Source organism: Sarcophilus harrisii, chromosome 3 (genome assembly GCF_902635505.1).
Source record: "Sarcophilus harrisii chromosome 3, mSarHar1.11, whole genome shotgun sequence".
Lineage (NCBI taxonomy): Eukaryota > Metazoa > Chordata > Mammalia > Dasyuromorphia > Dasyuridae > Sarcophilus > Sarcophilus harrisii.
In genome coordinates, this window is record NC_045428.1 from 304466104 (window position 1) to 304479946 (window position 13843).

A 13843-nucleotide genomic window follows, 5' to 3' on the forward strand; every position below is an offset into this window, starting at 1 on the left:
CTAGAAGTGACAAGAGACAAAAAAGATAGAGTGAAATAGATTAGGTATACTGTAACATATTTATATGTAGGACTGCTTGCCATCTGGGGGAGGGGTGGAGGGAGGGAGGGGAAAAATCAGAACAGAAGTGAGTGCAAGGGATAAAGTTGTAAAAAATTTCCCTAGTATGGGTTCTGCCAATAAAAAGTTATTTAAAAAAAAGAAATAAGATTAGGATTTAGTAGAAGAAATATTAAAGGAAAAATCATTTAAAATAAAAACTGAAAACTTTTACCCAATTAGTGAATTCCCTGAAAAAACAAACAGAATTCTAGAAACAAAATTCAGTATTTGAGACAAGAAATCTAAGATTAAATTAATCAAAAGAAATATAAATAAAATAAAAAAATAAAAAGAAAAGAAAATATAATGTATCTGCTATCCAAATCAGGTGACTTGAAAAAACAGGTTGAGGAGACATAATTGAAGAATCATTGGTCTGCTTGAATACCATAATCAAACTAAACGGACCCTGTTCAATAGAATTGAACTCTCCTCAAGTGAAACAATGGAAACAGAAAAAGATCTGAATAAAATGAAAGTGAATTTTCTGTATAAATTTCTATATCATTAATTACAATTAATTAACCAAACAAAGACTAAAGGAGAGAAGAGGAATATGTATCTATTTCCATTTTCTGGAGAGATTGGGGAAAATGGAACACAATTTAAGCATGAAATGTATATGCTATCAGGTCTAGTCAAAGTGTAGATTGGTCTTGGTAAACTTCAATGTTTTTTGAAATTTTTGTTCAGAAAGCTTGCTTTGTAAGAGAGGAGGTAGAGAAAATAAATATCATGTGAAAACAAAGATAATAAATCTTAAATTTTTTAAAAAGGGAAATATCCCTTACTTTTCTGGCCCACCAAACAGTTGAGTTTTATGGTGTATATCATTCCAAGTGATCACATCGTTCGTTCCTAATGTCCGAGATTGTCCTATTGTGAAAATCAACTTTTGTTCAAAAGCTTTTTGGAGGAGTTTCAAAACCTGCCGTCCTTCTTCATTATCAGGTAAATAAGCCATCCGGTGTGTTCCTTGGTAGGATCTTCCTGGGTGGGGATGATCGGTCTATGTGGAGAAGTCAAGCAAACAGCAAGAAGAAAAAAAAGTGTGAATTTACAAATTTCTGTACAAAGGTATACCATTTGTGGAAAGAAACCCAATGTTTTCTTTTGTTTTATTAATAGGTTTGTAATTTCACTGATATATTGGTCCTATGGTGGTGCTATGAGGGAAGAATGAGGGAAGAATGATCTAGCTCTACAAGACTAGATCTACATGGTACCTGTTCTGATTATTGTCTTCAAAAAGTTGCCTGGAGGCAGTAAGAGGTTGTGACTTGTTCAGGGTAGGTCACACAGTTAGTTTGGGTTGGAAGCAGAATTTGAATCAGGTCTCAGTCTCAGAGTCTGACTCTCTACTACTTATTTTTACATAACGTAACGCTCACTGTGAAAGTCTTTGCTATGGCACAAGTAACTGTAAAATTCGATTCAATTTAACAAACATTTACCAAATGCCTACTGTGTACAAAGCATAGTGCAAGACAATAGAGGGCACATAAATAAGGAAAATTTTTCTGTTCAAAAGAACCTAACTAATTAGATATTATCTCAGTGCATGCTCCATAGGTCATAGGTTATAAAGGAAAAATTTCATTATGACTCATCAAGTTTAAAGACTGACTTTTTAATGAATGAATAAATGAAACTGAGCCAACTCAGATTTTCTTCCCAAATAAATATTTCCCAGTCTTTTTCTAAGGAACTCTAGTGGATGGGGCCTTAGGATAAATAACTTCCAGGCTTCAATTACCCTATCAATCAAATGGGAGAGAATCGGATTTCCTCAGTCCATTGAGATTTATGAATATGAGAAGAAAGGAAAGGTAAGAGATAGCACAGTGTATTAGAACAGACAATTCAATTGGGCAGAGATCTATCTATTGAAAGTCTCCTTAACATTTTCTGCAAATCTGAGCTCTCTATAATAATTAGTGGTCTAAGAATTGGATGGAGGTTTGTCTACAATTATGAAAACTAAATTTAAGAAATACAGAGAAATGAAACTTAAATTAGAAAATTGAAATCTAAGCATTAGGAGGTTAGGACAGGGAACAAAGGAAAAAAAATAAAAGAGGAAAATGCAATCAGGGGTAAGAAAATCAGATTTATGAAAAGGATGATGTAATTAGGGTAGAAATTTAGATTAAAAGTTAAGGGGGGAGAACCACTTACACCTGGGGGAGAAGATGTAATTATTCAATCAAAGGAGGACACCTAGACTTACATGGGGAGAATTAGACTCTTCAGATAGGATAGTATTCAGCCAATAGGGAATTGAAGTAAAGATTGAACTACTTTTAAATAAGGTGAATGCCAAGTGAGGAGTGATGATATAATCAGGAGTGGAGATTCACACTCACATGGGAGGAGTTACACATTCTTGACAGGTTGTGATCTCTGGTACTCAGCCAATAAGGCATCAAGGGAGAAACTGGTATTTGGGTATAAAAAAAGAGGACAGACATTGATTGCAGGAGTTTCTACTCTATAGGACACCCACATCTGCAGTTGTGTAATTAAAAATTAAAGTCTTACCCTCTGAAGTTTATTGAGTAGGGAGAAGACATGAATAGACCTTTTTGGGAAGGTCAATTTATTTGCTAATGGAGGATTGACTAGAGTAAAGATTTGAGGCAGGGAAATCAAATATTAGGTCATGGGAATGGGAATTATCAACTTCTTTCCATCTTTACCCAAAATATACTTTGTACATGGAAGGGTGGTATCCTAAGTCTTTGTCTTGTCTTATTATTGTATAAAGAAAGTACCAAATAAATGAATGTAGCACAACTCTTGGCACCCAGTAAGTACTTAATAATACTTTTTCATTCATTCATTTGTTTAATGAAATGAAATCTCACATTCTGTCTATTCTTCCATTTTTAACATATTCTTATTCCCATACCTCCAACTCAAAGCCCAACTTTTCTCCAACTTACACTTGTATAACATTAGAGTTGGATTTTTTTTATATCATTAAATTCCTTGTTCCTATCTTGATCACTATTTGAGGGAGGGGCAGGTAGAGATCTAAGCAACCTTGAAGAATATGGGAAGTAGGGAGATGAAAACTAGGGAGAAATAGCTTGTAGTCTTGATGGCATTAGCAGGCCTGTCCCATAAACATTTTGTTTAAGGTTTTCTATTCATTTATAACACAATGTGAAGAATAGATTTTAAAAGATACAAAAATCCCCAGGTAATCAAAACAGAAATACAACACAAAGTTTCAAAAAACATGAGGGAAAAGTGTGCCGAAGAATTGTTGGATATTCAAGGTATGAAGTTTCAAGCCCCAGATTTCTGCATCTGGGCACTGATTTCTGCTTGCCAAATCTTACTTCTGTCCATTAAAATGACTGAGTCAATTTATCTGTATCTTTATCTAAGGACAGGAAGTAGTCTCTGATTCCAGTGGTATAGAGAATTACCCCATGAGGAAATGCCCTTTCCTAACTCAGGCTGGCACATTCTCTGCAAATCATAATCTTAAAGAGTTGCCCATCAGCAGGATGGTTTCAGAAAGGCCTGAAAAGACTTACATGAACTGACGCTAAGTGAAGTAAGTAGAACCAAGAGAACATTGTACACAGCAACAAGATTATATGTGATTAATTCTGATGGACGTGGCTCTTTTCAACAATGAGGTGACTCAGGCCAATTCCAATAGACTTGTGATGGAGAGAGCCATCTGCATCCAGAAAGGGAACATAGGGTCTGAATGTGTATCACTACATATTATATTCACTTTTTTATTGTTGTTTGCTTGCTTTTTTCTTCCTCATTTTTTTCTTTTAGATCTGATTTTTCTTGTGCAGCATGATAAATGTGGAAATATGTGTAGAAGAATTGCACATGTTTAGCCTATATTGGATTATTGGATGTCTAGGGAAGGCGGGTGAGGGGAAAGGAGAGAGAAAAACTTGGAACACAAGGTTTTGCAAGGGTGAATGTTGAAAACTATCTTTGCATATATTTTGAAAATAAAAAGCTGTTATTTAAAAAAATAAAAATAGTTCCAAAAAGGGGGGGTTACCTAGACAACTGAAAAATAATGTGACTTGCACAGGCTCACACAATCAGTATATATTAGAGTGGGATTTGAACCCAGGTCCTCTTGGCTCCAAGATGGATTCTCTGTCCACAATGTCATACTGCTTCTCTACATCTATAGCTAATTTATGTTTTGGGTAATAATAATTATGCATATCTATGCACGTATACATGAACCTCCTAACCATCTGGATTGGCAGGAGTCAGAAAATCTTGGGCTCAATTAATTCCTCAGATGGTTACTTACTAGCTGTGTAATTCTAGCCAAGTCTCTTAAGCTGTCTTTGTCTCATTTTTCTTATCTATAAAAAGGACATAATGCCTACTTTTCATGATTGTTGTGAGGGTCAAATGAGATACTATTTATAAAATGCTTGCAAATCTTAAAGTACAACAGAAGTGCTGATTATTATTTTTACCTAGTTATACGAAATACCTCAAAAATTGCTGATGGAGAGACCACACCAATTTCATGCTTTAAAGCATAGGGTACTCTTTTGCATGATAAACCTGCACACAATTTCCCATAATCAACCCAACCTTTCCTTACCGTTTGTATGCCTCCCTTCATAGCATAACAAATCTCAATTGTGCCGTATGAATCATAACCTGGAAGTGAAGAAGACCTATAAGATACGTTCATTGTTCCATGTGGCTGATTTCCTTTCACGATGCCATAGGAAGTCTGGCATATAGGACACACTGGCTTATGTTTCATGGCTTCTCTGATACAAGAGCTACAGAACTCATGCTTGCATTTTGGAAGGATTTCTTTGTGGTGAATGATTTCCAGACAGATGGCACAGTTCTCCTTCTCTTTTTCCTTTTTTTCTAAATCCTCACAGCTAGGCAATCCTTTGGAAGGAAGGATTGCCTTGAAATCACCACCAATTTTGTCCCAAATGGATTTAGAGTCTTTATTCCAATTCCTTCCAGGGGAGAGAGCTGGTCTCTGCTGAGCAGGACCTTCAGTACTAAAATATTTCTTTATATATTTCATTGCTTCTGCAAGATACCTGGGCAAACCAGTCAATGTCAGTTCTTGTTCATTCCACTCCAAGTTTACATGGGGGTGCTTCTTTTCAAAGTCTTTAAAGAATGTCTTTTCAGATGAATATTTTCTCTCTTTGTCTAAAGGTTTTAGAATAACTACCTCTTTGACAATCTGAGTTGAGATCATCTGAAAGAAATCAATGAAATATTCATAAGCATGTGCAGAGAGGTCCAGGCCTTTGTCTTTTGGTTTAAATACAATGAGGGTTTTCCCATTTTGGGGGTTGTTCATCAATTCCATTGTTATGTCAAATTTTTTCTCTATTTCTGTGATTTCTTGGCACAGAAGACGTAAATCAGCAGTATCTACCTCAATTCCATTCTCCATCAGGTTATGGGAAACCATTATTTCCACTGGTTGTTTGTGGGAAAAGTTTCCTTCAATGAAAAGTTTAGCTTCTGAAATATCCCTTGTGTTTCCCTGGAGAATTAAGGTCGTTCCATCAGCTTTAACATAGAGGTTTTTAAACATGTTGGTCAGTCTGCTTTGGACCTCAAGAGCCAGCATATTATCTGTGAAATAAACACTCTGACAGGTCACATTCTGTATTTCCTTCTGAAATGCTGTGGTAAAAGCTTCTTGAGCTGCTATTCTGTCCCCAGACTTGCTTGTCTCAAAATCTAAATAAACATTGCCTGTAGGATATGTCAAAGTACTTCTGATATGTACTTTGTGCTCTTTTTCTATTCTGTCCAGAGTTGCAGCAAAGACATGTTTAAAATACTCATACAAATGTGAAGGAACTGAGATGTAGTTTGACTCTTCCATTCTGTGTTTGGAGTCTGAATGAAGGATAGGACTGTCCCAGTCATTTGGTTTCATTTTCTCGATTTTTCTTTCTGAGGCTGAGTGAGGAAAATCTTTCTGGTCATTTCCCAGAATCCCCTTACTTAAGAATTGATAAATTTTTTCAATATCTTGGAAGTTACCACTCAGTTTCTCAGTTCCATCATGGTCTTGCTCTATTTTGAGATTTGGGCAGAGGTTAATAATTTTCTCCCTTTGTTCCTTGGAAAGATTGAAGTTCAGCTGAGCCTCCACATGACAAAATATCTGAAACTTACAAAGACCAAATAAAATCACAAGATTATAAGTGTTTCTTCTCTTTTTAAGATACCTAGACTTTATAGAATTAGATCTGTAACAAATTCTGTCCTTGACTCCTCCTACTGTCTTGATTTTGTGCTTCATTTTGAGTTCTACTTACATGTCTTAATAGCCATACTAATGATAATGCACTGAAATAAGTGATGGGGTTTGGGAGAGGAGGGGATGATCCTGGTAATGGAGAGAACCAGTGTCCCAGAATCAAGATACTAAGCCTTGGGCTAGATTTTATTACCAACCAGCTATGTGCCTTAAACCAGTCATGTCAGCTCCCTAAATCCTGGTTCCATCATCTGAGAAATAAACATGATGATAATGATAATGACTATGATAATAATAATAATAAAAATAATATTTATCTAGCACTTTAATGTTTGCAAAGCACTTTACATGTTATCCCATTTGACACTTACAACAACTTAATGAAGTGAGTGCCATTATTATCTACATTTTATAGTTGAGGAAACTGAGACACAGCAGATAGAATACTAGAATTAGAGCCAAGAAGACTTGAGTTCAAACCCAGTCTCAGATACTTAACTATATGACCTTGGACAAATCATTCAGCCTCCCTCAGCCTCAGTTTTTTCACCTGCAAAATGGAAGTAATAACCTCACATTGTTGTCCCCAAGATAAAGTGAGATAATACATAAAGTGCTTCACAAACTTCAGTCTGTTTACCAAAATGTTGGCTGTTCTGTAGTCTCTCAGCTAATAAGTTAGTGTTAGGCTTTGATTCTTGAAGTTCACTTTTGACTACTGAACTAACACCAAGTTCAATACGCTATCATACCTAGAAGAATTGTAAGGAATTTGGAATACAGTGTGCGTTGGATGCCAGATTTCCTATGGTATCATGAAAGGGAATCAGCCAGATGGAATAATTAATGGCTACCTCTAACCAGACTTCTTCACTTTCAGGTTATAATTTATTTGGCACACCCGAAATTAATTATGATATGTGTTGGGGCATAGAGATGATAAGGAAGCTTTATGCAGGTTTATCACGGCAAAAATAACCTGCTACAATAGAGATATTATACAAAATCACAAGACCATAAATTTAGAGTTGAAAAAGACCTTGCAGATCTAGCTTATAATATCTCTCATTATATAGATGAGATGACTGAGGGCCAGATAAGTTAAGGTCTTGAAAATAGTAAATGTTAGAGGAAGGATTTGAATCTAAGCCCTTTGACCATGTCCTTTTTGTATCTACAGAATCTTTAAAAAAAAACCTAAAAATGAGCTTACTGATAACTTTATTTTTACATCACTTTGATTTCCCAATACTTCCCTTCTGCCCTACTTAGAGTATAATCCCTTATAACAAAGGAGAAAAAAAGTAGCTTAGTAAAACTGACAAATGCATCCAAAAATTCATTTTGCTATTATTTCACTCTTACTATTTCCCATTTTTAAGAAACCATAACCTAAAATATACGTTTACTTGATTGGGAGGAGGAAAATAAACAAAGAAGACAAAAGACAGGAGAAAGAGGAAAAAGGAGAGAGATTTTTGTAAATTATTCAAGTTAATACAAGCTTGGTAAACTATGAATGTCGTTGCAAAGAGGGAAAGACATTTCTAGGTGAGGTGAATGAAAAGAGATTCTCTGATCACCCTCTTCCCTTCCCCCTCACCTTTTCAATGAAGGAATCAGGGGAGCTAAAAGCCCCTTCTTCGTTTGGGAGCTTCTCATCTAGAAATTTCTTTGGGATCAACTGAGTCTGGGAGGAAAGCTGGCTTGTTATCTCCAAAGTGTTCTTTTCTCCTGAGTTTTCATTTGTTTCTAGGAAGATTTTCATATGTGACGTAGGACTGATCTCCACAGTGTGATCTCCCTTTGCTATCACTCTTTCCTTGGCTTAGGAAAACAGAAAAAGGAAAGATAAATAATTGAGTTTTCAGAATAAGTTCCCTCAAAATTTAATATGAGAATTTATTAGAAAACCAAAGATTCCCTCAAACATGGGATCACTTTTAGAACTGAAAGAAATCTGTGCTCTGTTCTCCCTTCCCAAACTCCTCTGGGTCTTAGAGACTGTCTGAATCTTGGAATGCAGCAAGGCAGTGACAAGGGAGATGCCAAGGCCAACAGTTTCTAATGTTCCATGTTCCATGTTGCTTCTTAATTGAAATTTTTTTATATTCTTTTTGATACAAAGGCAAATTGGAATATCACTTGAATACTCCATATAAACTCTGAGTATCTTTATCTAAATTCCCCCCATCCCAAAAGAGTGGCCATATCAAAAAATGTACATTTTTTTCTGCACTTTGAAAACATCACCTATCAGAAAATAAATAAGTTCACCATATGTCCTTTGGGGATATGGCTGATTATTGCATAAGTTTTTCAATATTGTTTTTCTGTATAATATTGATGCTCTTATGTAATGTGTTCTGATTCTACTTAGTTCCTTCTTCATTAGTTCATTCTCTGAAATCATCTCTTTCATCATTACAGCACAATTAATGTTTTATTTTATTCATATGGCACAAAGTATTTAGTTATTCCTAAGTTGATGGGCATTCTCTTAGATTCTAGTTCTTTGCTTTTCTTTTTCCACCTTTAATTCCCCTCATATTTATGATCAGAAAGTTGTTCAGTTTGATATATATTAATACCAAATTCTTTGTTTATACATACACATATGTTGATCCTTTTATTTGTTTCAGACAAAGATGAAGTTGATCTGATGCCTATGCTGCCTACTTCTTCCTCTATATTCCAACTTTGGGGGAAAGTAAGTTCTATTTCTTTTTTTCCTCCTTTCTACACTCTTCTTTCTCTTTCCTCTATTAGAACAGAATGGAACCAATCTACCCGTAGAGCCTCTATTTTTGTTTTATTTATTTCCCTCAATACTCTCTGAAGGCATTAAGATTCTAAAAGGTCACTCTCCTCCCCCCTCCCCATTGGACTATTAGTACTGAATCATCATATAGCTCTTTCTAATTGCTCAAATAAATTTATCTTTCTCTGATTCTCTGAATTCTTGCGTTTATATTTCAAAAATCCTACTCAGTGTTAGTCCTTCCATCAGAAATGCTTGAAAGTTTTCCTTTTGATTAAAGAGACATTTTTTTCCTGTGTAGAATTATGCTCATTTTCCAAGGGTAAGTTATTTTTGATTGAAAGCCTGATTCTACTTAGTTCCTTCTTCATTAGTTCATTCTCTGAAATCATCTCTTTCATCATTACAGCACAATTAACGTTTTATTTTATTCATATGGCACAAAATATTTAGTCATTCCTAAGTGATGGGCCTTTTGAAATATTGTAGAGTAAGAGCTCTTATTTATATTAGAATATTCCAGATCCTATGTCATCCTAACTGTTGTTCCTTGGTGATCTGCCACTTTGATGTGGGATTGATATTTGTGTTGATATTAACACAATGTGGGAGTTCTGGATTTGTGTTGTAACATTTCTCTGACTTTTCATTTTGGTGTTCCTTTCAGGAAATTGAGGTGAGATCTTTCTATTTTCACTTTCCTCTCATTCTAATAGATCTATAATAATATAATATATAATATAATATAATATGATAATAGATTCACTCATATCTTGAACTTAGTGTCCAGTGTTTTCTTTTGATCAGGCCTTCCTGATTGCAGGAAGCTCTATCCAGGGGTCCTCAAACTACGGCCCGCGGGCCAGATGCGGCAGCTGAGGACGTTTATCCCCTTCACCCAGGGCTATGAAGTTTCTTTATTTAAAGGCCCACAAAACAAAGTTTTTGTTTTTACTATAGTCCGGCCCTTCAACAGTCTGAGGGACAGCGAACTGGCCCCCTATTTAAAAAGTTTGAGGACCCCTGCATCCACTCTGCCACCTTCAGTTTCCTCATCTTTAAAATGAGGAGTCTGGCCTTTCCAGCCCTAAAACCTTTGATGTCCTTCTAATAACAAAAAAGTTGCCCAACTCTGCTCCAGTAGGACAGTGAGGACTCAGGCAAAGGGGAGAGAATAAAAGGGAAGGAGTTAAGAACCTCAGGAGAGTAACCTGTCAGTTCTTGCCTTTTTAAAGTGGCACAGTGGATACAACTTTATATATGGAGTCAGGAAGATCTGAGTTCAAATGAAGCCTCATACACTTACTAGCTTGTGTGATCCTGAGCTAGTCACTCAATCACTATCTCCCTCAATTTCCTTAATTGTAAAACGAGTTTAATAAAAGCACCTACTTGACAGGTTTTTTGCTTTGTTTTGTTTTGTTTTTGTGAGGATTAAATAAGGAAATATTTGTAAGTTTAGCGCAGTTTCTGGAACATAGTAGGATTTATATAAATGCAAGCTTTTATCACCATTATTAACTCAAACCCTGTTTCCCAGCGCCCCTTCTCCTGACTCAGGGTAGGGTTTCACTCTGGTGCCCTCTCCCAGTTCACTCCATCTCCTCGCCGCTGCCTTCCCTGCTACGCTGGTCTCGGTTCAGTTGCTCCCCTCAATCCCCTTCTCCTCACCTTGTTTTTCCAGAAATTCAACCCAGTAAGTGCCTTCGGTGGGGCCGACTTTGACCGTGCACTCGCCTCCCCCGGACTTCCGCGGACTCTGGAAATATTTTTGCAATTTCTTCTCCAGTCCAGAACAGTTCTCGGGCACCCGGACCAGAACCCGGTACTGCGGGCTGTGGACAGCGGAGTCAGTGGCCATCGTGAGCGGAGGAGCCGGGGCTGCGATGTCTGTTCTGGGTTTGGGGAAGGGTACCGAGGAGCAGGGAGAGGGGAGAGGAAACCGCGCTATCAATTCCCTACCCTCAGCTCTCTTGAGAGACAGCCTGCAAACTTTCAGTTTCGCTTCCTGGAAAAGCCCTCCCTATTCTCAGCCTAGACGAGGCTAAGGGTGGAGGGAGAAAAAAAAAAAAAAACAAACACATTTGTTTTTCTTGCACCATGCCTAGCCCCCACCTCTCTTTGGGGATTCTAGCTCTCTAACCATGGGGGCTGGGGGGTGGAGGTAGGGCTGTAACATTTCCAGAAAACTTGAAGCCAGGAAAAGCACCAATTTGTTTTTTCTTTAAAAAAAAAAAAAAAAAAAGGTATCTTTAAAGCACACACGAATATTCTGGATTCCTTCTTATCCAGCAAATAGTTATCCTTCGACTGACATCAAAGTGATGGGAACACAGATCACTTTTCATCTCCAAATCTCTAATTTCATATGTTCTTGCTTTAATTTGGAAATTAACTTCCAAGTCATTTATTCTAAGAGTTCTTAACCTGGTGTCTAGAGATTGCGGTTTCGTGTATAAATTTCTCTGGGACTCAAGAAATTGGGTTTTTTTTTGGAAAAAAAAGGGGGGTGAGGGTAACTATTTTAACATAATTGCCTTTCTTTGTAATGCTTCGTATTTTATTTTATGTAAATAAAAATTATTCTGAGAAGGGATCAATAGTTTTTAACAGTCTGCCGAAGAGTTTCATGAAAGAAAAAAAAAGTTAAGAAATCCTGATCTAATACAGCAATTTACAAATTTACAAAAAAGAGGAAACTTGAGACTCATTCAAAGTCCGAAAAGGATTAAGGAACACAGTCAGGATTCAAAGCCAGAAAGTCAGATTTTAGCTAAAACCAGTGATGCAGAGACAGCTGAAACAGTTCAGAATTTCCAGTATCAAAATTGGCAAACAATACAGAAGACAATTTTATTTTTTATTTGTTTGTTTAGTTGGTTGTCTAGACTTAGAAAGTGATAGAGGAAACGTTAATAATGCAGGTGAAACTTAGTTTGTTGTGGTTTTCTGACAGCACCTCCCAGCATTTAGCCCTCTTTCTAATTACACAACACAATTGGATGACTAGGAGTTGCATGGAATAGCATGACAACCAAAGCCAGAAAATTCACCTCTGGCCTCAGACACTAGCTGTATGACCTTGGGTCAGTCTCTTAATCCTGTTTACCTCAGTTTTTTCATTTGTAAAATGAGCTGGAGAAGGGAATGGCAAATTAAGAAAATTCCAAATGCAGTCATAATTGAACAACTACTCCACAATGCTTGTTCCATATCTTGGGCCTGAGTGGGAGGTGGGAAGGATGCATTATCTGTAAAAGTAAATGAAAACTAATGCTTCTTTTCACTTTCATCTGGTCAAAAGGAAAAGAATATATCCACCAAACCTTAGAAAAGGCAATACATAGTATTCATGTAGTGCTTTAAGGTTTACAAAGCACCTTACAAATATTATCTTAATTTATCTCATTTCTCACCACAATTCAAGTAAGTAGGTATTTGTATTCTGGTTTCACAGATGAAGAAACTGACAAAGATTAAGTGACTTGCCCAGGTTTTATAAATATTGAAGGCAATATTTGAATTCAGATCTTCCTGAAGCTAGACCCAGTGCTCTAATCACTCACTGTGCCTCCTAGCTGTCTAGCTTTCATGTACAAAGATTTTTACATTTTCATTTCTCACTGTGTTTTTCCAGGACCAAGAAGTGAAAATGTGAAAATCTTTGAACTACACACACACATGCACATATAATATATATGTGATATGTTCAATATATTATATACATGCATTACATATAGATGGCTCATATTATATCTGTGTATATGTGCATGTACATGTGTATATATTGTAAGTTTCCTCCATATATGTATATATATATATATATATATATATATGCAGAATGCAAAACACTCATAGATTTACTTGCGCAGCCTTAACCTCTCTTCTTTACTCCAGTTGTGAATTACCAACAATCTTTCAGACATCAGACTATAGGCTCACCTTGTACACATCTTAAAATTAACATGTCCAAAACATCTCATATTCTCTCCTCCCATCCTTTCTCTTTTTATAACTTTTATACCTAGAAAGGGCTTCATCATACTCCCAGTCATCCAGGTTTGCAACACAGATATCATCATTATCTCTTCCCTCTCTCTTTCCACCCTGATATCTAATTAGTTGCCAAGTCTTGTCCTTTGTTCCTTCCAAGCATTTTTCATTTATGGTCTCTTCTTACACTGCTACCACCCTGGTGAAAGCCCTCATCACCACATGCCTGGACTGCTGCAATAACCTGCTCTCTTTGTCTCAAGTATTTCTTCACTCATCTATTTTGCACTTAGCTGTCAACTGATCTTTGTGAAGTGAAGATCTGACCACAACAGCAATTTACTCAAGTACAGTGGCTCCCTATTACCTCCAGAGTAAAATATAAAACCCTAATTTGGCTTTTAAAGCCTTTCATAACCTGACTTCCTTTCACTTTTACTGCTTCTTGTGTCTTATTTCTTTCTGTGTAATCTGCCATCAAGTGACACTGGCCACTTAGCTTTTCTCTATGCAAGACACTCCATCTTGTAACTCTGAGTGTTTTTACTAACTGTCCTCTGTATCTGGAATTCTGCCTCTTTGCATCACAGCCTCCTGGCTTCCCAGATTTCCTTCAAGTTTCTGCTAAGGTGCCTTCCCTCTGTTAATTAATCCCAATTTATCCTTCATAGAGCTTGTTTGTACATAGCTGTTTTCATGTTGTCTCTTCCACTGGAGAGTGGGGA

At 36.6% G+C, this 13843-nt stretch overlaps 1 protein-coding gene across 2 annotated transcripts; it reads right to left on the bottom strand.

Moving 5' to 3' along the window:
- Positions 1 to 567: 567 nt before the first annotated feature.
- Positions 568 to 11146, bottom strand: DTX3L (deltex E3 ubiquitin ligase 3L). 2 transcript variants are annotated; one of them, XM_031959736.1, is made up of 4 exons: positions 10797 to 11146; positions 7968 to 8191; positions 4712 to 6268; positions 568 to 1111 (listed from the first exon to the last, which is right to left on the bottom strand). In XM_031959736.1, exons 1-4 carry the CDS (start codon positions 10984 to 10986, stop codon positions 890 to 892), a joined length of 2193 nt encoding a protein of 730 aa, XP_031815596.1. In that variant the 5' UTR covers positions 10987 to 11146; the 3' UTR covers positions 568 to 889. The 2 variants fall into 2 exon arrangements, with proteins under 2 accessions (XP_031815596.1, XP_031815595.1); XM_031959735.1 differs by having other exon boundaries at positions 4712 to 6274.
- Between the last annotated feature and the right edge of the window lie 2697 nt (positions 11147 to 13843).